The sequence below is a fragment of the Mirounga leonina genome, unplaced genomic scaffold (genome assembly GCF_011800145.1).
Source record: "Mirounga leonina isolate KUSES-001 unplaced genomic scaffold, KU_Mleo_1.0 Mir_129, whole genome shotgun sequence".
NCBI lineage: Eukaryota > Metazoa > Chordata > Mammalia > Carnivora > Phocidae > Mirounga > Mirounga leonina.
The window spans coordinates 47161099-47185436 of record NW_023270323.1 but is presented as its reverse complement, the minus strand read 5'-3'; the positions used below and the strand labels follow the sequence as shown (position 1 = coordinate 47185436).

Sequence of the window (24338 nt, the reverse complement as noted above, 5' to 3'; positions counted from 1 at the left end):
GCAACATATGTAGATTTCATAGCCATGGTAGAGTAAAGTAGAACTGCTACATTCTTCTGCTCTACCCTCTGAGGGGTGAGCAGAGCATTCGCAGAGATAGAAAACACCCCACGGACCCCACCAAATTAATAATGTAAGCAATAAAGTCTAGGGGTAGATCCCACAGAGCGAATTTTGATGCTTCCCTGAAATTGTTTTTGAAAAAATGCTCTTTAGTTTAGCTTTTATTGTAGGTAATTTTTCTTACTTTATTTTTTTGAGAAGTAACTTGAGTAGGCTAAAGGAAAAAAGAAAGAGAGGGAAAAGCTGCAAATGATTACTGCATGTGTAATTTTGTGAACTCTACCTATAATGGATGCCAGACGACCTTGATGGGAAATGAGAGCATAATCCAGAAGGGCATGCAGCAAGTATTATTCCAGGGAATTGAAACAACTGGATGAAAATGAGGAAAGGCTTTGGATTGCTCCTGAATATGTCTCTTGAAAAATTTGGAAGCATTTTCGCATAATTGGTTGTTAGGTAGAAGTCATTCAACAGATATTTTGTGAGCTCCTGCTATGTGCCAAGCATGATTTTTTTTTAGAACTGGGTCACAATTTTAGTCAATGAAGTTTTATTGTCAATGCAGAAAACGTTTTATGTTTCCTATTCTTATTTTTCATTAAAATTTCAAAGCTTTCATAGATTTTTTTTCCTTTTCATCTGGAGTTTTTATAAGTTAAAAAAAAATCCTGGAGGGGTGCCTGGGCGGCTCAGTCGTTAAGCGTCTGCCTTAGGCTCAGGTCATGATCCCAGTGTCCTGGGATCGAGTCCCGCATCAGGCACCCTGCTCAGCGGGAAGCCTGCTTCTCCCTCTCCCACTCCCCCTGCTTATGTTCCCTCTCTCGCTGTGTCTCTCTCTGTCAAATAAATAAAATAAAATCTTAAAAAAAAAATCCTAGAAAATAATGCCATGTTTTTTTCTATTAAAAATGGTAAACTTGAAAACATTCTCTTAATCAAATCCAAATTAGACCAATGTTTCCTTCAATCCAAGTCCCTGTTGATGGGTTTATCTCCTTAGTATATACTACATTGTGTTCTGTTCCCTGAAATCTCAATTGACTTAAGATTGTGCACCTATTCATTAATATGTTCTTTGGGTCAGAATATGCAGCAATATGGGCCCCTGTGGCTCAGTCAGTTAAGCATCCAACTCTTGGTTTCAGCTCAGGTCATGATCTCATGGTCATGAGGTCAAGCCCCATGTCGGGCTCTTCGCTCAGCGTGGTGTCTGCTTCCGATTCTCTCTCCCTCTCCCTCCTGCTCTCTCTCTCTGGAACAAATAAATAAATAAAATCTTAAAAAAAAAAAAAAAAGATTATGCAGCAATGAGGTAACTGGGGTCTAAAAACTTGAAAGAATTCTTGACCAGTTTATACAATAGAATTACATTCTCCCTTCCTCCACTCCCCACCCCAACTGAAGTTACTAGGGGTAAAGAAATGCTTGTTTCATTTTTCCTAGCATTTATTTGGTGACGTGTTAAAGAAGCTTTGGAATAATTTTGTAGAAACTTTTATATTTCACTGTATGAATATTTCAAAAATACCACCAACTAGCTTTTTTTTTTTTTTTTAAGATTTTATTTATTTATTTGACAGAGAGAGACAGGGAGAGAAGGAACACAAGCAGGGGGATCGGGAGAGGGAGAAACAGGCTTCCTGCTGAGCAGGGAGCCCGATGTGGGGCTCGATCCCAGAATCCTGGGATCATGACCTGAGCCGAAGGGAGACGCTTAACGACTGAGCCACCCAGGTGTCCCAGCACCAACTAGCTTTTTTTTTGTTGTTTATGGTTTGAGAGTAAACATCTATGTATTTTGAAGAATGCACATGTGTATATTCGAACATAACACACATATTTTCCTGTTTATGGCTAATTCCCAACACTAATTTCTATCTGTAGCAGACAGGAACAAATATTTAGATAGCATTGCCTCTTCTATGTATATTTTCAGGTCTATTTAATGAAGTAAGGTTTTAGACCTCTGTTAAAAGTACTAGTTATATGAAGATTTTGGAAGTGTAGTAAGATTTCAATTTGACAGTGGTCTTTAATCAAGGCACAAATTTTGCTTTTAACAATTGAGCTTCAAGAATACAAATATCAAGCGTCCCAGTTTTAGATGGAATCCTTCATTTTCCAGATGTTACGAAGCATTCATCTTTTCATGGTGCACTTTGGAAGTTTAATTCCATCTTGTCCTTCTACATTTGTTTCCCTAAATGATTTTATTCAGTACCTGAAATCGCTAATCATGGACCTTAGAAAAAATACTGTATTCTGCTGATTCTGTTATATTTGTTAGCTTCACATACATCTTAGAGGTGTTTAAGGGATGATCATGAAGCAACTGCCATTCTGACCAGATTTTTTTTTCCTTTCCCTTCATTAGGAGCCTTGATTACAGTAGGAAACTGAAAAATGTAAGTGTTTTGACTTCGCTTTGAAAACGTTTTTCCTTCTCACTTTGATGGCTCAAGTGTAAAATGTAGCTCCTAAGTTCAGTGACTCTCGTATGCCTTGCTGGGAAGAGTCCTCAGCAAACGAGTGAGTATAGGTGTCTCTGATGGAACAGTCGATCGATCACTGTGACAGAAACACAAATTGTAGAGGGGGGAGGTCTCTGTAATTAACAAGGGCTCGTTCTAGAAGTAAATAAATGAAAGCTTGCGCTCTGTAATTCCATTGCTTGAACACAAGATGATCTGTCTCGGCACTAATATCAGTTGCTTTCTGTCAGTTGGCACAGGTGGGATTATTAAATAAAGTAGTTGGACATGATTTTTTAGGGAAAAGATCAGCATAATATAACTCTTGTTGACTGTCACGGGCCTGCACTTTTTCTGTTTTTTTTTCTTATTAATGTTTTGAGCTTTTATTAGTACTTCCCCAAAATCAACTTTTTGGAACTGGATCTTATTTTCAAAGAGCAAGTATGTTAGTGTCCTTTTATTTTAAGTTTAAATTGAGGAATGTAAAAAAATGACTTCCTGCATATAAAATTTAAAATTAGCTGTGACCGACCCCTCCTTTTTTTAATTTCCAGGGTGCTATTACATTTGATTGACATTTTCATTCTTGTCTTCCTTTTCTTCCTCTATACAACTAGGGATATATGCCATTTTTCATCAGGCAGTCTTAAACAAATCAGAAAACCCGTAATCTGAAACACAACACAGTGCCATGTTTCTCCTACTACACCTTCCAAAATGGCCTCATACTCTTAGCACACATTAGTTATTTTATGGTCCTAGTTAACGTCCTGACATGTGGAATTGTCTGTTCTCTGGAAATTTATTTGTAAGCAATCAATGTTAAAAAGACTCTCTGGAAGCCTTGAAGGATTCCTGACATGCGCTTTTCCCACAGAGGTAGAAAACCGAATCACGTCATAGCGTTGATACACACAACCGTATTTTGGGCGTGTTGCCATGTGGAACCATGTACACATATCTTTCCTGATCTAGTAAGTGGAAGCAGGGTACAACCAGCACTTCCCCGCCTGATTGAAGCAATAAGACCAAATGTGAAAATAAAATAATAGCTTTTCTGTAAGCTTCAGATCCAAAGAATTCAGCTTTAAGGAGCTCACCTTCAGCCTTCTGGGCTTTATGGAAAAATCACTGTATAGAGCATTTGCTTTTGTGCACAGTTATTTTGGAAAGACAAAAAAAAAATGAACCGAGGACTGTAGCTTCAGACCATTGAACATTCATGGACATTTGTAAGCACCCAAGATTATTTAGTTGGCAGTAATTTTGTCCAGGCTAAAAATTTCCCATCTCCGAGGAATAGGAATTTAACTCTACGCCAACGCTAGGTAGCTGAAGATCATACTCTTCATTACTTTGCTTTCTTCTGATTTCAGTTAGATATATGCTGTTTCTCTTGTGCTGGGAACCACTAATTAACCTGGATCTCTGCCTCTGTGCCCACAAGTAGGAATTGTAAGCCTTTAAAAGCACCTCTTTCAAAAGGATTTGACAACCCATTTCATGCTCATCTGGGTGAAGACGCCAGAGTTTCTGAAAATTTTCACTTTCTACCTTTATTACCGAAAAATGATTTTGGAGGATTTATTTTTCCTTCTTGCTGTCTTAAAGATCATTTTCTTACAACCAAAATTTCCTAAAACTGGAGCTTTCTTTTAACTACCGAATCATGTTTGTGTTGACTGATAGAGCATTGGGTTCTTATTAAAATGATTTCACATTTAATGGATACCTCATGGATGGTGGTTTTTGTAAATCAGTGTCACATTCTCTCCTTCCGGCTTTCCTCTTGATGGGGCACTATTGATTCCTTAGTTTAAAAGTCATTCTTGAGGGAAAATTCTCCTGCTCTTGTGCCTGGTTTTGTTTCACAGGTACTAGTTACCATTTACTGGCTGGGAAAAGCAGCAAATAGCTCGGCATCCTATAGCGGCACAACACTGAACCTGAAGGAGTTTGAAGGCTTGCTGGCTCAGATGAGAAAGGTAACTTGACTTTCCCTCTTTTTTTTTTTTTTTAGATTTTATTTATTTATTTGAAAGAGAGAGACACAGCGAGAGAGGGAACACAAGCAGGGGGAGTGGGAGAGGGAGAAACAGGCCTCCCACCAAGCAGGGAGCCTGATGCGGGGCTCGATCCCAGGACCCTGGGATCATGACCTGAGCTGAAGGCAGATGCTTAACCGACTGAGCCACCCAGGCGCCCCTTGACTTTCCTTCTTTATCCCAAGAGGTTAATATAAGATGGGAAATTAACACATTTACTTCATTTTTTTTAGATGTTATTTAGCACAAGTAGGGGGAGGGGCAGAGGGAGAAGCAGGCTTCCTGCTGAGCAGAGAGCCCGACATGGGGCTCGATCCCAGGACCCCAGGATCATGACCCAAGCCAAAGGCCCATGCTTAACCGACTGAGCCACCCAGGCGTCCCACATTTGCTTCTTTTTAAGATCCTTAACAGTTCACCGGGGTGAAATTGCACAGAACAGAGATGTCCTGCCCTCCAGGAAAGGACTAGTTGACTTACCAATGCGGTCTTTGCCTTGTGTGTCCCATGCCTACCTGAACTTTTATAGCCTTCAGAGAATGGAAGGTCTGAGTTCTCTCCAACTTTAATTCCAAAAGAGCAAATGCAATCTGTCAGCATGTGGCTTTGTATGCCAGAGAGCTCTGCACTTGTTTTCTTGAGGGAATAACACCTGAATTAAACAATACAGTATTATACAAAAATGAAGACTTGCTCTGCATTTGTCCTAAAGGTCATTTTGCTTACCCGTCACGGCCTTGGTATGGGTGAAGTCATGTCTGCCAAGCTCTTGCCTGGCCATCCACCCTGGACGGGCCCTGACAAATTAGAAGCATTCTCTGCGGAGATGTGCATTTTACGGCCATTGTATTTGGGTGACCTGGAAATTCGGAAGACTTTTTTTTTTTACAGTATTTAAAGCTTTATTTGTTTATTTGGTTATGGGAAAGACTGACTTAAGGTAGGAATTTGTCAAAGAAACAGGGGGATGTATTATGTATGTCTGCCTGTGTGTTCCTTTTTAAGGTTCAGCAATGTACAGGAACTCACCCAAAGTCCTAGGATATAGGACTGCACACAGGCAGGCCCACCCAGCCAGCCTAGTGAGTGGATGAGGCTCAGTTGTCACATCCGTGGATTTTGGATAAGATCCCTATCATAGCACAAATAGTCCAGGCCTTGCCCTTCCTCATTTCTCTAACATGCAAACGAAATGCACTAATGAGACCTTGAGAGACATTCCCCGCTTTACAGACTTTCTTTTCATCCTGAAAACAAGAATGTGCTCCACCTTTCTAATAATTTATCCTTCTTTCTTTAAATTAAAGATAATGGTCCTGACAGTTCTTCCCATTTGGCTTGAGCCGATCTGGCTCATGTATTTTGTAAATGGACAAAGCTTTCATACTGGTTGTTATGCATATAAACAAAGTCCTTTAAGCTAAATTCCTTTAAAAATAAACTGAACACACCCACACAATACACTGTTTCTTACTTTTTACTCTCGTGGGTCCTTTAATTTTTCATGTAACTCTATTCTTAGAGCAAGTACAAAGGTAAGGTTTAGTCTGATTTGTGAAATTTGAATGCTTATTTTTTTATATTAAATTCGGATTTGAATAATGATACATGGGGTCATCTCTTTTTTTTTAAAGTTATTTATTTATTTATTTGAGAGAGAGAGAGAGAAATCACGAGTTGGGGGAGAAGCAGGGGGAGAAGCAGAGGGAGAAGGACAAGCAGCCTCCACGCTGAGCGGGGAGCCCGATGTGGGGTTTGATCCCATGACCCTGAGATCATGACCTGAGCCCAAATCAAGAGTCGCATGCTCAACCGACTGAGCCACCCATGGGTCATCTTTGTATAACTGTTTAAAAGCCCTGCCTCACAGTTCCTTTCTTTGCTGGATTCCCTTGGAACCTGATTTATTCTTGCTATGGACATTTCTTACCATCACTAGTCCAGCTCCTCTATACTCTAAGCAGCTATGGTTTCTTCAGCAACCCTTCTACTGAGACCATATTGAGCTGACCCTTGTTACGTCAGCTGCCTTGAAATGACCTGTCGTTGCTAACAGCGGTTCCCTTCTTTTAGTGAACATAGTACAATATCACAGGACCCAAGAGAGTACTTGGTATCACTGGACACAGCATGACTTAACTAAATGGCCAACTGTGGTACTCCCATGCCTCTGAATAGAGAGTAATTGATCTGAACATCACAGATATATCCAATGCCTAGAGATACTAATTTATCTGGAATAGATATTATCTCATTTTACCGATTAAAATTGGATTTGTCTGGGAAGTGCAGAAAACTCTAAATGTGGCTTAAATAAGATGAATTTAATTTCGAACTTACATAAAAGAGGTCTGAACATGAGCAGTGGGCAGGTGATCATCAGGGACCCAGGGTCCTTCTGTCCTTTTACTCCAACATCCTCAATCCTTGGGTTCTCACCTTCTGGTCCATCATGGTTGTGCAAGCTTTAGCCACCATATCCACATCTGAGCCAGGAGAAAGGAGGGATGAGGAGATGAAGGACCTCTGCCCTCCCTTTAAACACACGTCTGTTAAGTCATACACTACTCCTCTGCTCATATCCTATTGACCTAAACTTGGTCACACATCCAAACCTACCTGCAAGGAGAGACTTGGGAAAGGTAGGCTGTATTTCAGCTAAATCCTGTGGGTGTTTTCCCTGGAGAAGAAAAGGAGCAGATACTGAGGAGACAACTAGAATTGCTTCGGCATGGAGACAGGCTGAAAGAAATTTGCAATTGAAATGTTTTCTTTCACAAAGGAGACTAACCAGAAATTTTTTATATTCATTTTTCTAGTGAGAGAAATGTTTGTAAAAAATTATCAACTTGTAGGGGTGCCGGGGTGGCTCAGTCAGTTAAGCATTTGCCTTTGGCTCAGGTCATGATCCTGGGATCGAGCCCCGAATCGGGCTCCCTGCTCAGTGGGGAGACTCCTTCTCCCTCTCCCTCTACCTCTCCCCACTGCTCATGTCCTTTCGCTCTCTCTTTCTCTCTCAAAAATCAATAAATTAAATCTTTTAAAAATATTTCTAAAAATTACCAACTTGTACAGTAACATGTGTAGAGCCCTTAGCAGACGCGTCTGACACATAGTAGGTATTCATAGTAGGTTGCTGTTGCTATATGCCAAAAAAAAAAGATCTCTGAGAGCATAGTGACAATGGCCTTTCAGTGAGCCCAGATATGTCAGAGGAGGTCTCCCAACAGAGGGGACACTGAAGTGGAACAAAGGGGCATTACTGTGAGAATGTTGAGGTTGAAGGAAGAATCATGGGGACTAAGTGGCCTTAGAATCTCAGGGACTAGAGCTGGAAAGTGAGCAGTCTAGGCTCTTCCTTTTTGTGTCTCTCTCTCACCTCTTCTATCTCTCCTTGAGATTTCCTCGCATCAGGGAACATGGCCAAAAGCATCTCCAGGATTACCTGTTCTAGCTCCTTGCCCAGAAAACAAGGAAATTCTTCCTTCTAGGCCCAGCTGCAAAATTCCTAGGGGTATACTCTGGCCCAGTCTCTGTGACCAAGGGTAACAGGTACCAGGATTGGCCTAAGCACTACCGTTTCAGGAGGGGAGGGGTGTTAACTAGAACAAGGGGATAAAGACGGGGGAATGAGATGGGCAAGAACAGACCTCTGCCTAAAATAGCAACCAACATCAGCTTCTCTTCCCTTAACCTGCCTTATTTTTTCATGGTACTTACCACTCAACTTTGTATTAATTTATCGGTTTTTCCATTTCCCTTTTGTCTTCCCTACTAGAACATAAGGCCCGTGAGGACAGGGTATTTATTGACTTTGCTGAATGTTGTGTGTCCAGCATTAGGACCGTGTCTGACACATAGAAGATGCTCGGTAAATATCCGAGGAGTGAATAGCTTCCCCAGCCAGAGTGTGGTAGGTGCAGATGGGTCATCAAGCTGGAAAAGCAGAACCCTAAAACACTCCAGAATAGGATTTAGCTGCTTTATAAATCACAAAGGAAGCAGAAAATGTTGAGTGGTAACACAGAAGCATCTGGAGTTTCTCAGATACTGTAAGTCACCCACAACCTTAGCTGGTTCTCATTATCTCTGACAAAGAGGGATAAGAAAAGGACAGATGAGTGAAACGATCCAAAAATACCATAGATGTTGATAGTTCTCACCGCATTCATTAACGTACGTTTATTAGAACAACTAGCAGTTAGTACAATGGATAGATTTGGGTCTTGTCTCCTATCCCTAAAGTGCTCTCTGTAGATGTCGAAAATTTCCTGGGTTCCTGGATGAAAAGCATCGATGACATAACTAGACCCCGCAAAGGAGAATTTGGACCATGCTAGCCTTTGTGCTGGTTTATAGCTTTTGTTCTCCCCCAAAAGCTTCACTTTGGTTGACTTGACGGAATCCAATAAAATTGCTTATCCAGCTGATGTCCACATCTTTATTTTTGGCTGAAGAACCAACTTCTTGCCTCACCCTGAGGTTCCAAGGGACCAGACTGGCCAAGGGTGACCACGGGTGGCCTGTTTTTCACTTTTCAAACTGGCCATGCCTTTCGGCTTCCTGCTCTCTTGCTGGATCCGTGATTTTATTCTTGGCTTTCTACGCAGTCATGAACAGAATGGCTTTTCTGTTTTTCTTTCCCATAACAAGCGGTGAGAAAGCAGCCAATGCTCCAAGAGACATGTTGACTTTTTCTTTCTTTCTTTCTGTTCTCTTGTGGTTTGTAGTAGGGGTGGGGAAGACATTTGGGCCTTTGGAAGAGCACTTCTGATTATTGTTATTTTCTTGAAAATCCAGTTGGTAACGCTGCACCAAGCAGCTCATAAAATTGTGTCACTTCTAGACATGACGAGTGACCTGGTGCCGAGGGTCTGCCCTCTCTGATGGGAACCTCGGTCCAAGGCAACTAGTTATGGGATATAAATGGAGAAGGATCCGTGCATATACAGGTTGTGTCCTTCCCTACATTCACAAAGTCTGTATGATTTACATATTGACATTTACATACCCAAATGAATACATAGAAGTAATTCTAACCATAGCTAACACTTTTTGAGCACTTACGCATCAGGCATTCTTCTGAGTGCTCTCTGTATGTTAACATGTTTAACCCTCCTAGCAATCCTGCGACACAGATGGTATTATCAGCTCCATTGAACAGATGAGAAAACTGAAATCAGACTAGAAAACTAATAACTTGCCTGAGGTCATGTAGATGACGAGAGGCGGAGGCAGGATTTAAACCCAGTCAGTTGAGCTTCCAAGACCTACCCTAAGCTCCTAACCTACCCTAAGCTGCTTCTCTTTTGCAGTATTTATAGTTTGGTGATGTAGGCATAAACAGCAGTTAGGAAAGGGGCATCCCCCAGATTAGCATCATTCACAGAGTAAGGAGGCAGTGAGTGTCCCGTAGTTGGAGAGGTGATGATGGTAATGAGGCAACTATAACTACCTCAAGTTTGATCAGATTTTGGCAGGTTTTACCCTTTGGGATTTGGAGATGGAATCCTGTGTTGGAATCACAGTTTTGCTGCTTACTCTGTGACCTCAGCCAAGTTACTTAACCTCTCTGATTCTTATTGTCCTCTTCTGTAAAATGAGGACAATGCTAACGACATCATTGTAGGGTTGTGAGGATTAAATACATGTGCAAAAAGCAACAAGTGTAGCCCTAGACCCATAGTAAGTATTCAATAGGAGTGACCTTCATTTTTTTAGCCATTTGGCCTATCCTTGGTGAATCAATAACCCATGATTATTACTTGCATTTCCAAAGAAATTAAATACAGAACCATATCCAATTTAAATCCGTACTTCTCAGTTAGTTGATGAGTTCTTCCTTTTGCAGCTAGTCAGGCCTGGCTTTTGTTCAAGTCTTGGTGAACTTCTGACCTACAAGTAAACTACCTTAATTTCCATAACTGGAATTTCTGCCTTCCTCTGGAGGGTCAAGTGGGCTGCGCTCGCCCGGGCCATGTGACAACCTCTTCTTCCGGGGCCCTAATCAGGGCCTCTGTGTGGAGGCTGCAGGGTGTGTCTCTCTGTTCTGCCCTCCTGTCTCCCACTCCCTTCTCTCCAGGCCAAACCCCTGTGTGCCTTGCAAATTACAGCCGTGCTGGCCCTTCGGAATGCCTCCCGCTGGGGAGTGCGTTGGGGGCGCTGGAGAGAGCGGATAAGCACCTGGCAAAGCCATGTGCTACAAAGGCCTGGGCTCCAGTGGGCATATCAGTCGGTTCAGGCAGTTTCCAAAATTGCTACCATGCAGAGAATATCTGTTTATTTGTCCTCTCTATTGGGAATGTGGAGGGGATCTTCCCGAGCATCCCAGGACATCCACAGGGTGACATTCCAGTCTTTGCCGAGGAGCGCGGGCCCCTCTGCCAGCATCCTCCGCAGCCCAGATTTTAAGCGACAGTCTGGAGGAGATTAAATTGAGGTTTATCTTTGAGTGACCGGCGTTATTTTTGTTTTCGTCAGCCTGGCCGATTGTAATGAATGCAACGACACTGGCGGGAACAAGGCTTTTATTCTAATGCAAGGGTGAGGATGGCTTTGACTGACCTTTCCGCTGCTGGGGTTTCAGTGTTTTAGTATGTGCTGCTTGCGCTGGAAAGAATTTATAATCACAGGCTGTCAAAGACAGCCATTGTTCTCCCTGCTCCGAACATGTGGGTCAGCCGCAAGCGCTTCAGCTCCCCCAGCGCCAGGGGCTGGCCGAGAGCGAGAGCATGCCTGGATTCTTCTGAGGCATCGGGAAAAGCAGTTTGCATATTTTTCATTGCCTTTTTTTTTTTTTTTTAAACTTTCTGCCTCCGAAAGACAGCTCCCTTTCAGAGCAGGAATTTCCCTTCAAGGTAGCAGGAGATGGACGTGTGCTGCTTGCTCCAGACTTTACAGACCTGATTCTGCGGCAAAAACAAACGCTGTGTGCCCTGGCCAGCTAGCGTAACCAGGAGCAATCGCGCTGCCAACCCGGGGGCTCGGTCCCAGAACAGGCATGCGCCTATGGATTCCGAGAGACGGGTCAAGGTTAAGGCTTTTGGTGTTTAGTTTTGTTTTGGTCGGTCTCTGTACTCTTGTGAATCCAAACTTAATGAGGCTTTTATTCTTCGTTCCTTCCATTTTTTTTTTTTTAAACGTGGTAAGGTGTGAGTTACTTGGATTTTTATTTATTTATTTATTTATTTATTTATTTGAAATGTGCACGCTTTTCTCATGGGGAAAGTTGAGGCAGGGAGGGTGGAAGGATGCAACGTTGGCTTGTGGATGATAATCCGGGCCATAATTTTTTCCATCCTGACACCACACGCGGGATCTTTTGAAGACCACCCGGAGCTAGATTTTCCTGGTATCAGAGGCTCTCCATCTGTTGCTCAAGTGTCTGTAATATCTTTTTCGTTTTATTTTTGGACAGGAGACTGATGACATTGAGAGTCCCAAACGTAGTATCCGAGACAGTGGCTACATAGACTGCTGGGATTCCGAGCGCAGCGACTCCCTGTCTCCCCCTCGCCACGGCAGAGATGATTCCTTCGACAGCCTGGATTCCTTTGGCTCCCGTTCCCGGCAGACCCCTTCACCAGATGTAGTCCTCAGGGGAAGCAGCGATGGTAGGTTGCAGCCTTCGTACACTGCACGTCTTAGAGTTGAACATTCACAAGAGCTGCCTTGTCACCCGTGGACGGAAGGCGGGCTCCAGGTCCACCGTGCTGGGACCCGGTAACTCTAAGCTGGGAGAAGAAGAGCATTTTTAATGTTGTTTTTCGTGGCCCTTAGAATTTGGCTTGGCTTTGCCAGCAGTTTGAACATTGCCTCAGTGAGCCTCTCTTCTCTTGGAAAATATGTTACATCATTCCTCCCTTGGTCTCAGTGAATCAAGACGCTGTGCAGGCCGTTAGCTCATAAAGTGTGCCGAAGGTTTATATGCTCTGGGTATGAGGAAGGGAAATGTGTGAGTACCACAGTGCAGAAGCGAAAATGAATCAACTTCCAGCTAGCTGGAAATACACTACACGCACTTGGGAAGGTGCTGAAGCCCGGGACACTTTAATTGGCAGGGTTTTGGCAATCTGTTCGATGCTTATGATACCTGGCCGTTGCCTGGAGCGTTGTGGGTGGCCCCCAATGTACACAGCCCAGACTGCCTGCTTGTTCCGAGTCTGGGTTTGATTTAAATCCCCTGGATTTTCTACCACCTGTAAGGGCTGATCATTTTTCTTTAAAAATGTGTGGTCGTGCGACCTGATGTAAATTTAAGGCATATTTTCCAGAAGCTGTTTACGTCACTTATCTTGTAGCTTTGTACTTTTAGGAAGGGAAAATGGCTTGGTTCGGCATATATAAACTTAAACTTGCAGGAACGCACTGAGGTTAGTGGGGCATTTTTTATTTGTTTCTGTTTTTTTAATGCATTGCTCGATTGATGCTAATATTCCTAGAGACTTAAGGCTTCTCTCTGAGATGAAAATTCCCTTTTATGGCTGAAAGATCCCTTTCAGCTATAAAACTGTCTAAAATCCTTGAGTATTTAATGTGCCTAGGTCCTGAATTAATTACTTGACACCTAGCATATCATTTAGCCCTTAGCACCAGAGTACGAGATACATAGTTTCTGACTTAGTCCCCCCCCCCCCCCCCCCCCCCCCCCCCCGGGCTGTGAGACATTCCTTGTCTGTATTTTACAGATGAACCTTATAGAGGTTAAGTAATTGTCCTCAAGTTGTTAAGTGACAAATATCACTGTCATTAAGTAGTGTAACAATGTTAGCCTCAAGAAGTGTGAGTCCAAAACTTAAACTCTTAAACCTAATTTGCCCACAACTTCTGTTTACCTAATAAATTTTTTAAATTCTAGAATGACTGAACTAATGCCTTTGTTTAGTGCTTAAGCTTTCCAACAAATAGATTAGCCTCAGGGCAACATAGTATGTGACTCCAAAAGAATTCCATGGTGCATTGTGAACTGCTTGAAAAACATTTCTAAAATTTTATATGACATCTTAAGTACCATCCACAGCATTAGAAGTTACAATGCCAAGTACGTGACCTAACTGAAGTTTAACATAACCAAAAGGTAGATTTACTTGCACAAAACATATCTGAACCAGATTATTTCATTTTATTTTGATTGTTTTTTTAAAAAATTATTACTTTGTTCATCTTGGTTTTATAAGTGGTTTTATATTCTTTCACAGCTTTGAGGGGCTCAGAGTTTGTAACGAGTGACATCTTGAAGGGATTTGAGATGGTAATTACTAATATTGCACTAATATGTGCTGAGAGGCACAATTTAATTTGCAGCAATTAAGATTGATAAGCTAGAGTCTTTTTATAAATATTTTTCCATGTAAAGAATAATATGAAATTGAGCCTCACGGAACACCATCCATGAAAGAGAGCACCTTAAACATAGATTTCACCAAGCAGCCTGATACCTTCAGGCTTATGTTCTTATAAACAAATCAAGACCTAATGAGGTTTAAAACACACACACACACACACACACACACACACTTTTTAAAATCTGCCTTTAAAAATAGTGTAATTTTATTCAAATAGGTGTTGTGTTTTATTAGAATTTATGGTCTATTTTTAATGATGCTAATCAATAAGATTGCTAGTCCTAATAAACACTTTCAAATTTAGAAGAACATTTTTTTTTTTAAGTCTTGAAAATTTATTTCCTAAGGACTCACAATCAATTAGGGAAAATCTTAGCATAAAATTGTCCAGTTCCACATTGGGTCAATATTTTAATATCTTCAAGGCCCACTGACCCATTCAGTGGGGACAGTCAAGAACCACGCTCATAAGAGGTGCCGCGATTCTATGGGTTGCACCCGAGAGCTACCCGGTCGGGATGCTGTGGGTCCCCAGGGTTAGTTCCGCCAATCTGTCTTGCTACACAGGTCCCGGTTCCTCCCCTCACCTCTGCTAGCATCCTCCTGAGGCCACTTAATGGACCTCACTGAAGAGGAAACATAAACCTTTCTACTCAGATGCATTTAAAATGAAGAACATAGTTTAGAAATATGATGTATTTTGTTAAATGAGTGTTCTTTTATAGAAAAGAGGAGTTGAGGGAGAGAAATAAGGAATGAAAGAAATTAAGGTGGTAGAGGGAGATGAGAAAGCCAAGGGCTAGGGGTGTATATGGCCAAAATATGGGGAAAAAAGAACGTCCCCCCCCAACTCCAGTTACTGGAAAGGGGAGAAATGTAGCCCTCGGGGAAGGAAGACTCAGACTTTGATAAAGTAGTATCATCATCAACATGTGCTGCATTGTCATTTCCTAACTTTGGGTATAAATAGCGAAGCCACCCTAGTATATATATCTGTGTTTTCGGGGTGAAGTCAAACTCTTTGGAAGTCCTGGCCTTTGATAAGGATTCTAGCATTTACTGAGGGTGTGTTGTACCAGCTACTCCCTAGATGCTTTGCACCATCTTCTTGAATCCTCACAATACCTGTCAGAGCTGCCTTAACATCTCCATGTGTCCGATGAGGACCCTGAGGAACGGAGGGTTTAAATTTCGCAGAGCTACACAGCTAGTAGGATGGAGCCGAAATTAGAGCCTGGCCCCTAAGTCCAGAAAACTGCACTTCTTTCAACTGAGTCACTCTGCCTCAGGGCATCTGCAAATTAACTTTCCTTGCACTGTCTGTTGAAGACATTTATCAAAGAGTAATTGTGGGAAGGAAAAGGGTGATCTGTGTATTTGTTAAACAACCTATTTTGAGACTTTCACTGAGATTATTACAGATAATATGTTTTTAGATACTGTACACAAAGAAGGTTCATAGATGATAGGATTTTAGACATTAGAAAATGGAGACAACTCTTAATTCATTACTAAGCCTTCATAGATGATTGAAGAATCATTTTCTTTCATTCGTTTATTCGAGAAAGTGTAGTGCTTCCCCTAGTCAGGATGCTTTAAGCAGAGGACATTTCTCCAAGAGAAGTTCGTCACAGAGGAAGGAACTTTGGATTGGAGTCTGGAGAAAGAAATTGGGAGTCCTGAGCCATTACGTTCCAGCCATGTGGAAGGGGCTCTTTCTGCGTCTCTGAGCCTCTGTTTCCACCTCTGTAAAATGGGGATAATACTAAATCAGAAAACAAATCTAAGAGTTTGGCAAGGGAAGGCAGTGTTAGCGTTTGTTTATAAAGATTTCACGGGGCCTCTAAACGTTCCACTGGGACACTGAGACAGGTGGATACCGTTGATGAAAGACTTGGGGTGGGAAGGTGCTAAGTTATGAATCAAAAACCAGCAAGTACTGAAACGGTCAAAACTTCAGAAGGGAGGCTGAAAGCAAGTGCGATGAATAATTCATAAACTGCCTATTTCATCCTGCAACAATGAACGACTTGTTTATGGTCAATGCTTTTAACTTGTAAAGTCTTTTAAAAGCCATTAAATCATTTAATCTTCAGGGCAAATCATTTCATTCTAATTTTTACAGAAGAGGACAGGCAAGTGTGATAGAGCCAGCCTAGGAGCCCACAGCTCAGTAGCGACAGGTCGAGAACTATGATGACATCGAGAGTAGTCAGCATTTATCAAGCACTTACCCTGTACCAAGTACTATACCAACAGTTTACATGTATGCGGTCCTCGCAAAAGCCCTACAAAGTAGGTGGCGTTATTATCCTCACTTTGCAGATTGGGGAAACTGAGGCTTCAAGAGGTGAGTTAACAACTGCAGAGTCTCACAGCTAGTGAGTGGCAGAGCTCAAAACAAAGTAGATCTGGCTTAAGACCCTGTGCACTGCCCAGTTGGCTAGGCTGCCCCATCTCTTGACTCAGTTGAAGGCTCTTTTCACAAATGTAAAGAAGTAAATTTTAGTTGCTGTCAACGAAGTTGAGTAACCTATTCCTGATCCTCTCGTTGATGAAGAGTTTCCAACCAACTCTCACATGGCGGCCTCTGTAATAGTAGTGTTTGTTTTAATGACAGCTTCGCTCTCATAGATCTTACCAATTGAGTGAGATGAGACTCAGGAAACAGGGATACAAGATAATTATTGGGGCTCTTGCCCCCCCCAAAACTGATTTGGCAACATTGAATTCTCTTGCGTTGCCTAAAACACTCTTTAAGCCAAACCAATTCATTTATTCCTCAGATAATTTGAAAATACCCACTAGGTGCAAAGACGCTGTGATCAGTGCTGTAAATGATGTAAAGCCCTTGTTCTCAGAATACAAGGTCGAAAGGGTAATGTGCCCGAAGAAAAGACTAGATTGGGCCATGGGGCTCACAGGAAGAAAAGATGGCCTTCAGCTATGGGTACCAGGAAGGGCTCTGGGAATATGCTTTTATTGTAACTCAAACCACTTCCTGGAAGGCAAACCCTTGGTCTAATCTAAATCTGCCATTTTCCAAATTCCTTTTCTTCTTAGCCGTCTTTGCCCCTTGATGATAACTAATATTCTCCAGGCGTTTCATGGATTGTTAAAGGTACCTCCAAGACAAAAATGTCATTTTATGACATCTCCTCTATAAAACAGAATCCTTTATAATTCTTATTTGTGTGAATATCTAGCACAGTGTAAGACACGCAATAGCAGGTGTTCAGTAGAAACTCCATCGGTTGATTTATGTCTTTTCTTTGCAGAGTGGCAGAATCTGAGCAGCCTCTAGTTCTGCTGCAACTGTGTTGCGAATCGTAGTTCTCAGATACAATTAGGCTTACCTCTATTTTTTCAATTGAATTTTTTTCCCTCTGATTTGAGTTCGGAGCTTTTCCCAGAACAGACTAATTTAGACGGATACTTCAGATTCGTTAAGTGAATAATTGAAGGAAGGAATCCCCAGCACCCACAGATCTAACCACATCCCTAATACAGCACACTCGCCATCGGGAACTGTTCAGCTACCCCCGCGCACATTTTCAGCACCCATCCTCTCTTCCCCAGGGAGAGGAAGTGACTCGGAATCCGACTTGCCACATCGGAAGCTGCCAGATGTGAAGAAGGATGACATGTCTGCGAGGCGGACTTCCCACGGTGAGCCGAAATCAGCAGTGCCTTTTAACCAGTACCTCCCGAACAAAAGCAATCAGACGGCCTACGTCCCTGCTCCTCTGAGGAAGAAGAAAGCAGAGCGAGAGGAATACCGCAAGAGCTGGAGTACTGCCACCTCCCCCCTGGGTGGGGAGAGGCCCTTCAGGTAAGCCCTGAGCTATGCTGCCCCCATCCTGGCTTGCGCACTGGCGGTGAAGGGACCACACAGCTCCAGCACACGATCGAGCTCAGATAACCATTCCAGAACCTCGATGTCAGATTACAAATGGCAGGGGCACCTGGGTGGCTCAGTCGTTGAGCGTCTGCCTTCGGCTCAGGTCGTGATCCCGGGGTCCTGGGATCGAGCCCCGCATCGGGCTCCCCGCTCAGCGGGAAGCCTGCTTCTCCCTCTCTCGCTCCCCCTGCTTGTGTTCCCTCTCTCGTTGTGTCTCTCTCAGTCATAGAAATAAATAAATAAAATCTTATTTAAAAAAAAAAGATTACAAATGGCAGTGGGCAAGACAGCTCTTTGGAGAGAGATTGTAATGACAGAATCTAAGCTTCATGAAGGCACCGAGAACAGTGCCTGCCACACAGTGGTACTCAACAGATCCCTTGTCTAATGAGCAGATTTTTGAAACCAGTTCTAGTGAGGGGACATGGAGAGCAGATCTGTCACCCATGTCTTTCTGAGGAGACTGCCTGACTCCCACTCCTGTTAAATTAGGTGCAGAAAGCCACATCTCTATGCAAGAAGTCTTTTTCTTAAATCTAGATACGTGATTATCTAGATACAAGCTCAAGTATGTAAGGGATGCATGAAACAGGCTTCAGAATCGCTTGGAGAAACTCCTAGTCAACGGACGATACATTGAACTGCTCATCTCTTTAGAGAAGCAAGCAGGAATTTCCCCTAAACTCTGATTATGTCTTTATATTTATGCATTCATTTAGTCTGCAGGTATTTATTCGGCACCTACTACATGCTAGGCTCTGTCTTTTAGGCACCGGGGACCCAGTAGTAAATAAGGTAGAGTCCCTGCCTTCAAGAACCTTCTAGTCCAATAAAAGAAACTTATGGTCCAGTCTAATCCTTTGAGCAAAACCACCCTGATCACTGCATGCTTATTTCTAATAATCCACCTTTATTATCTATGAATTTCATGGAATAAACATTTTATTGAAAGTTTTGATGATTGAATCAAACATGACTTTTACCTTTCCAGCAGAAAAGGCTTTTTGCCTTTCAATATCAATTTTTAAGTAGCTCTTACTGTTAAGATTATGATGCATCATATTTATTAACAAATTAATGGCCGCATTTAACTTTCTTCGCGTTACCAGGATCATATTGCATGCTATGACTTTTTTTTTAAGTGAAAAATAATATCAGAATGACCAGGAAATGACGTATGGCTTGCTCCCCAGCCCAGACTGTTAGTTTGGTAAACTGTGTTGTCCAACTCACTAGCTGTCCTGAAACAATAGAGGAAGAGGGAAGTGAAGTGGGGTCTCCTTGTGAAGAGGACCCAGTCGGCCCCGTGGATCCTGGTGGGAAGCCTTCTGATGGTGGGTTAGAATTGCCCACTGGCAGTGGCCAGGAGCAGCCTCCTCCAGAGGGGGCTGTGGAGGCACCAGCTCCCAAGTCTGAAGAAAAAGATGCCGTTGAAATCCAAAAGCGCCGAAGGCTAGAACAAGCTGGAATCAAGGTCATGCCTGCGGCACAGCGCTTTGCCAGGTTAGCTCCGCAGGCCGAAGGCTGGCCTGGCCGCCTCTGGTCATGCCTGGGGTTTGGAATCTGCCTGGCTTGCTGGAGTTTCCATCCTGTTTCCCCTTTGCAGCTCGATTCCCCGCTTCTCCTCCTCCAGCAAGTAGACAGCTGCGAGTCTTTGCAGGGGCGTGTCTCCACCAAGAACTTGGTTGTTCTAAATGGAGGTGAAGAGTGAGCTTCTTGCTGCTTGATTAGACCTTGTCCTAGTCAAGGATTAGTGGTCAGTCATTTGTGGGCTGCGGGATTCACCTAGCAATAACATTTTATTTTTCAGTTGTTTGCGGCTTGTTAATTTTCACGCTACTCCTAAATGGCTCTTACCTTACTTGACACATCACTGGAAAATCGTTCCTTTGAAATGGGGAGCACTCTCTTTAGAAAGAGTGGTTGGCTTACAAAAACCCACTTACTTTCTTTGTCCCAAGGGAGTGGTAAGATCGCACTTACTTGACTCGTTTCCTAAGGCACTGTGATTCAAAAACAAAGAACGGAGTAATTCCTTCTCTTAAGTGTAACAAGGGCACCAGCATCCAGCACGGCTGACTTCATATTACATGTGTGATGGAAACCTTCAGCAGCCCAAGCCACAGAAAACTATAGTTCTACAGTTTTAGGTAGTGTTTTGAGAAGCTGCTTAATTTTTCTCATATAATAACCACAAAGTTCCTAACAAATCATAATGAGATGAAAATTTATTTGACAATTTAAAATTCATAACAGTTTGATAATTGAAATTCCGTTGCCATCTGCTGTTCCATTTAATTGGGAGAAGTAGGTGATGTACCCATTTTCAAGAAGGGTAAACTGAGGATCAGTGGTAGTAAGTGACTTGCTGGTCTGAGAGCTAGTTACCGCTGACCTGGTGGCCAGATCCAAATGTTCAGACTACAGTACCACATCTGCCTCCCACACATTTAACAGAACATTTTCCATTTCTCTGTACAATTCCAAATGTGGTTAGAGCTATATGGTCTAGTTCTTAAACTGAAAGTTCCAGCATTGACTTATATGTATTTAATTCTAGAGTAGCTTTGTATTGATTAAAAAAACAAAAACAAAAACCCCAAGGGTATACTTCTTCCCTGTCTGTGGTATCTCACAGATAAGTATATCTATCCTAAACATATATGTGCTTCTAGAAAACTCTGCCATAAAATTGTGCTTGTGTTCCAAGCAGCTCTCTGTTTTTCTGAGATAATAGAGAGTAATATAGAATCATAAAAAACAAAATCAAATCCAGATATTCTATAAATTTTGGTACAGAGACCTTATCAGACACATATTTTTTCAACATCATTTTAGTATTACTTGTATCAGAGAACAAGCTCGATGCCGAGAACACAAAAATGAATAGTATCCCCTTACCACGTTTCATTTTTCAGACTTTTCCTTCTGTTTTCAAATTTAGGGCCCAGTGGGAGTAGGTATTATAGGTAAGAGTATGAATTTACAAAAAAATTTTAATCTTAATATCCTTGACACACATAACTTCGTTTTTATCACATCTGAGAAGTCTTTAAGCTAAAATTTACTGAAGACACCGTGGTATTTTTTTTTCTGTTTTATTATCATTTTCAAAAGTTACAACTCCGCTTGGTTAAAATGAATCTCATTTTTAAAGATTGATTTTTCTATAATTACCAATCTGGTTGAATATTATAATATGTGTATTGGCTATTCGGGTTTCTTCTTCCATATGCTGTGCCACCTTTTCCCATTTAAAAAAAATCCATTTTACTGTGGTAAGAACACTTAACATGAGATCTCCCCTCTGAACAAATCTTGAATTGTTCAAAAGAGTTTTGTTAACTATAGATATGATGTTGTACACTAGATCTCTAGAATTTGTTCATCCAGCCTAACTGAAACTTTATGCCCATTGATTAGCAACTCCCCATTTCCCCCTCCCTCAGCCCCTGGCAACCACCATTCTATTCTTTGATACTATGTATTTGACTCTTAGATATGGCATATCTATCGTGCAGTATTTTTCCTTCTGTGACTAGGTTATTTCATGTAACATAATGTCCTCAAGGTTCATCTGTATTATCACATACAGAGGAATCGTGCAGTATTTTTCCTTCTGTGACTAGCTTATTTCACGTAACATAATGTCCTCAAGGTTCATCTGTATTATCACATAGTGCAGAATTTTCTTCTTTTTAAAGACTGAGTGATAATCCATTATGTATGAATGTCACATTTTCTTGCATTCGTCCAGTAGTGGACATTTAGGTTGTCTCCACATCTTGGCTATTGTGAATAGTATAGCAGTGAACATGGGAGTGTGCTACTACTATCTTTTAGGGATCTTGACTTCAATTGTTTTGGATAAATAGCCAGAAGTGAGATTGCCAGGTCATATAGCAGATGTATTTTTAATTTTTCAAGGAATCTCTATATCATCTTCAGAGTATCCAAAAGAGCAACAAGATATGAGTGGGGAGCCTCATTAAGTTAACTCAGCACACCCAGGAATCATGGTGATGGAGATAAGAGATGGGACAAGTCTGGGAATTCCATGGGTGTCCTGTGTCAGTGACTGTGAGGTTTATTTTGTAATGAAATATTGAAATCTTTTATCATAGTTCCCATTCTGTGCACAAACCTAGAATCATGGTTAGTTTACAAATGTAATTCTGATGGATGAATATTATATTTATATGGAAAACTTTGCTCCCGTCCACATTTCCTGTCATCTGGCTCAGTTGTTTACATATTTCATCCAAGTTAGCTCTATTAAGCAGAAATTCCCAGGTCTGTTAAGATCATCACACCTGAGATCTTCTGGCTTAATATTTAAAATTGGGTTCAGGAAAATTTTGCATATTCCCAGAGAATGTGCCCAACAGCAATGTGACATTGTGTCTCCGAACACCCAGAATTCATTTGTTGGCAGATTATTCAGCTGCTAGCTCTCTCTAAAGGGTTTATACATCCCGTGTCACTAGCCTGGCCTATCTGTGTCCCTGTCATTTACTTTCTGTAGCCTTCATCAGAGTTGAAAGTCATGCTAAGTTTATCCTGGTTTTCATGTGGCAGAAAGTAGCTTAACTGGAATGAAACACATAAAGATGAAAAGGCTTCTTGGTATCTGAAAAATAAGAATACAAAATATGTAAATATGCTGATGTCTCTCAAAACATTTAACCTCCATCTCCTGTCTTTGCCATCCAGATGAATTTTGGCTTCCACATCTTTGAACCCAGCAAGAGGCCCAACATATGTTCTGTGGTCCATTTCTTGGCTGGGAAATTCTGAGTCTGTAGAGATGGGTAATCATACAAAGTCATGGGCAAGGGATGGAGGTACACAGACAGAGGACAAGGCTTTATTTCTATAGGCTGTTTTACTGTTGTTTTTTCCCAAGTATTCTCAAACACCTCCTTGTGTTATTTCTAATTCAGTATATAAAAAGGAGTAAGAGAGCATGGTACTCCATTTTCACATGAGTTTAGAAGCGCAGAAGTCCCAAGCTTCCTGTCAAACCATATATTAGGAGGTATCTTAGCATCAAGGGACAGAAAGTAGGGCTTCTTAATAAATATGTGGAGTTTAATATTTATTAGAGTCACCACTGAAGTAAGAAGTATATAAACTACTTTTTCTTCTATTTTAGTTTATGATTAAGTTAGCTTAATTACCCCCAAAATATGAGACTCTGCCAAAAAGCCAAGATTTCTGTTTTTAAGAGGATAAAATGGGAACCAAGATCCACTTCCCCTGAATTAAAATGCCATGGAGATTTGAGTTCTCTTACTTGGTGTTTCCCATTGGAGAAGTAAACTTTTTTTTTTTTCGAACTGAATTATAGGTTTCACGTGACTGTACTTCTTTTCTAATTGTTTTCATATGTTTCAGCACTCAGTCTTTTCCTCTGGTCTGTGGATCTTCTCAACCACATGGTAATTAATTACAGAGGGCAAAAAAACCCTCCAAGGAACAATAGACATTTTTGAAATCTTTAGAGGAAAGAGTGGATGCAGCTAAGTGCCAGACACGTATTCCTCTACACCCCTGCTCAGCAGACTCCTGTGTCCCTGGTTGTTGCTGAACAGACCCTTGGGGATCGGGAGCAGACAGACACATAGCTTGCAGGAGCCTCTGTGACCCTGGTTGTGGTCGCACTGTGTGGGCAGTGGGTGAGCCAGGAGGTTTCTGGTGTTGCCCCTGACATTCCCAGGAGAGCCCAGTTTCTTTCAATAGAACAGACTGGCTGCCAGTCTGAGCTGGTTGCTTGTGTTTTACCAAGGGAAAAGGGGTGAAAGAAAATGCCAGTCCTTCCTTCGTTTCAATCATTATCTCATTCACTTTGAAACCTATAACTTTGGGTGGCGCCTGGGTGGCTCAGTCGTTAAGCGTCTGCCTTCGGCTCAGGTCATGGTCCCAGGGTCCTGGGATCGAGCCCCGAATTGGGCTCCCTGCTCAGCGGGAAGCCTGCTTCTCCCTCTCCCACTCCCCCTGCTTGTGTTCCCTCTCTCGCTATGTCTCTCCCTGTCAAATAAATAAATAAAATCTTTAAAAAAAAAAAAAAAAAAGAAAGAAACCTATAACTTTGAGCCAAGAGCTTTTTCTTCCCCCTCACCTGCTTCGAGCCCGTAACCTCTCCTACCAAGATAGCTTTGCCTGTTTTAGATGAGGTTGGACGCAGTTGCAAGGCTGGAAGCCATGCTGGGCATGTCTCGTTTCACGTTGAACCGTATTGCTTCTGAGCGAAGCTGCGAGCTGCGCCCAAAGAGCAGCCCCTTCTTCCCAAAGTGACTCATCTATGAATGGCTCGAAAAAATCAAAGCCTCAAACTTCCCCCATGAATATCAAGCCAGATAACCTGAGTCTGCCCCTGAAATTCACTTTATTTACCTAAATTCAGATGACTGGAACTAGAAGCCTCAGTATTCTCCTCTACAAAGTAGACGTGAGAATTCCTAGCTCACAGGGTTGTCAGGAAGGTTAGCGTATCTGAAATACATTA

General features: G+C 42.0%; 1 protein-coding gene across 1 annotated transcript in view; it reads left to right on the top strand.

Moving 5' to 3' along the window:
- The window catches only part of LIMCH1 (LIM and calponin homology domains 1), a 324230-nt gene that overhangs the window by 221332 nt on the left and 78560 nt on the right, over window positions 1-24338 (top strand). The window contains exons 5-9 of the mRNA XM_035005588.1: window positions 2441-2471; window positions 4415-4525; window positions 12003-12198; window positions 17509-17761; window positions 19067-19333. Coding sequence (XP_034861479.1) covers window positions 2441-2471; window positions 4415-4525; window positions 12003-12198; window positions 17509-17761; window positions 19067-19333 — 858 coding nt within the window. The remainder of the gene's footprint in view (window positions 1-2440; window positions 2472-4414; window positions 4526-12002; window positions 12199-17508; window positions 17762-19066; window positions 19334-24338) is intronic.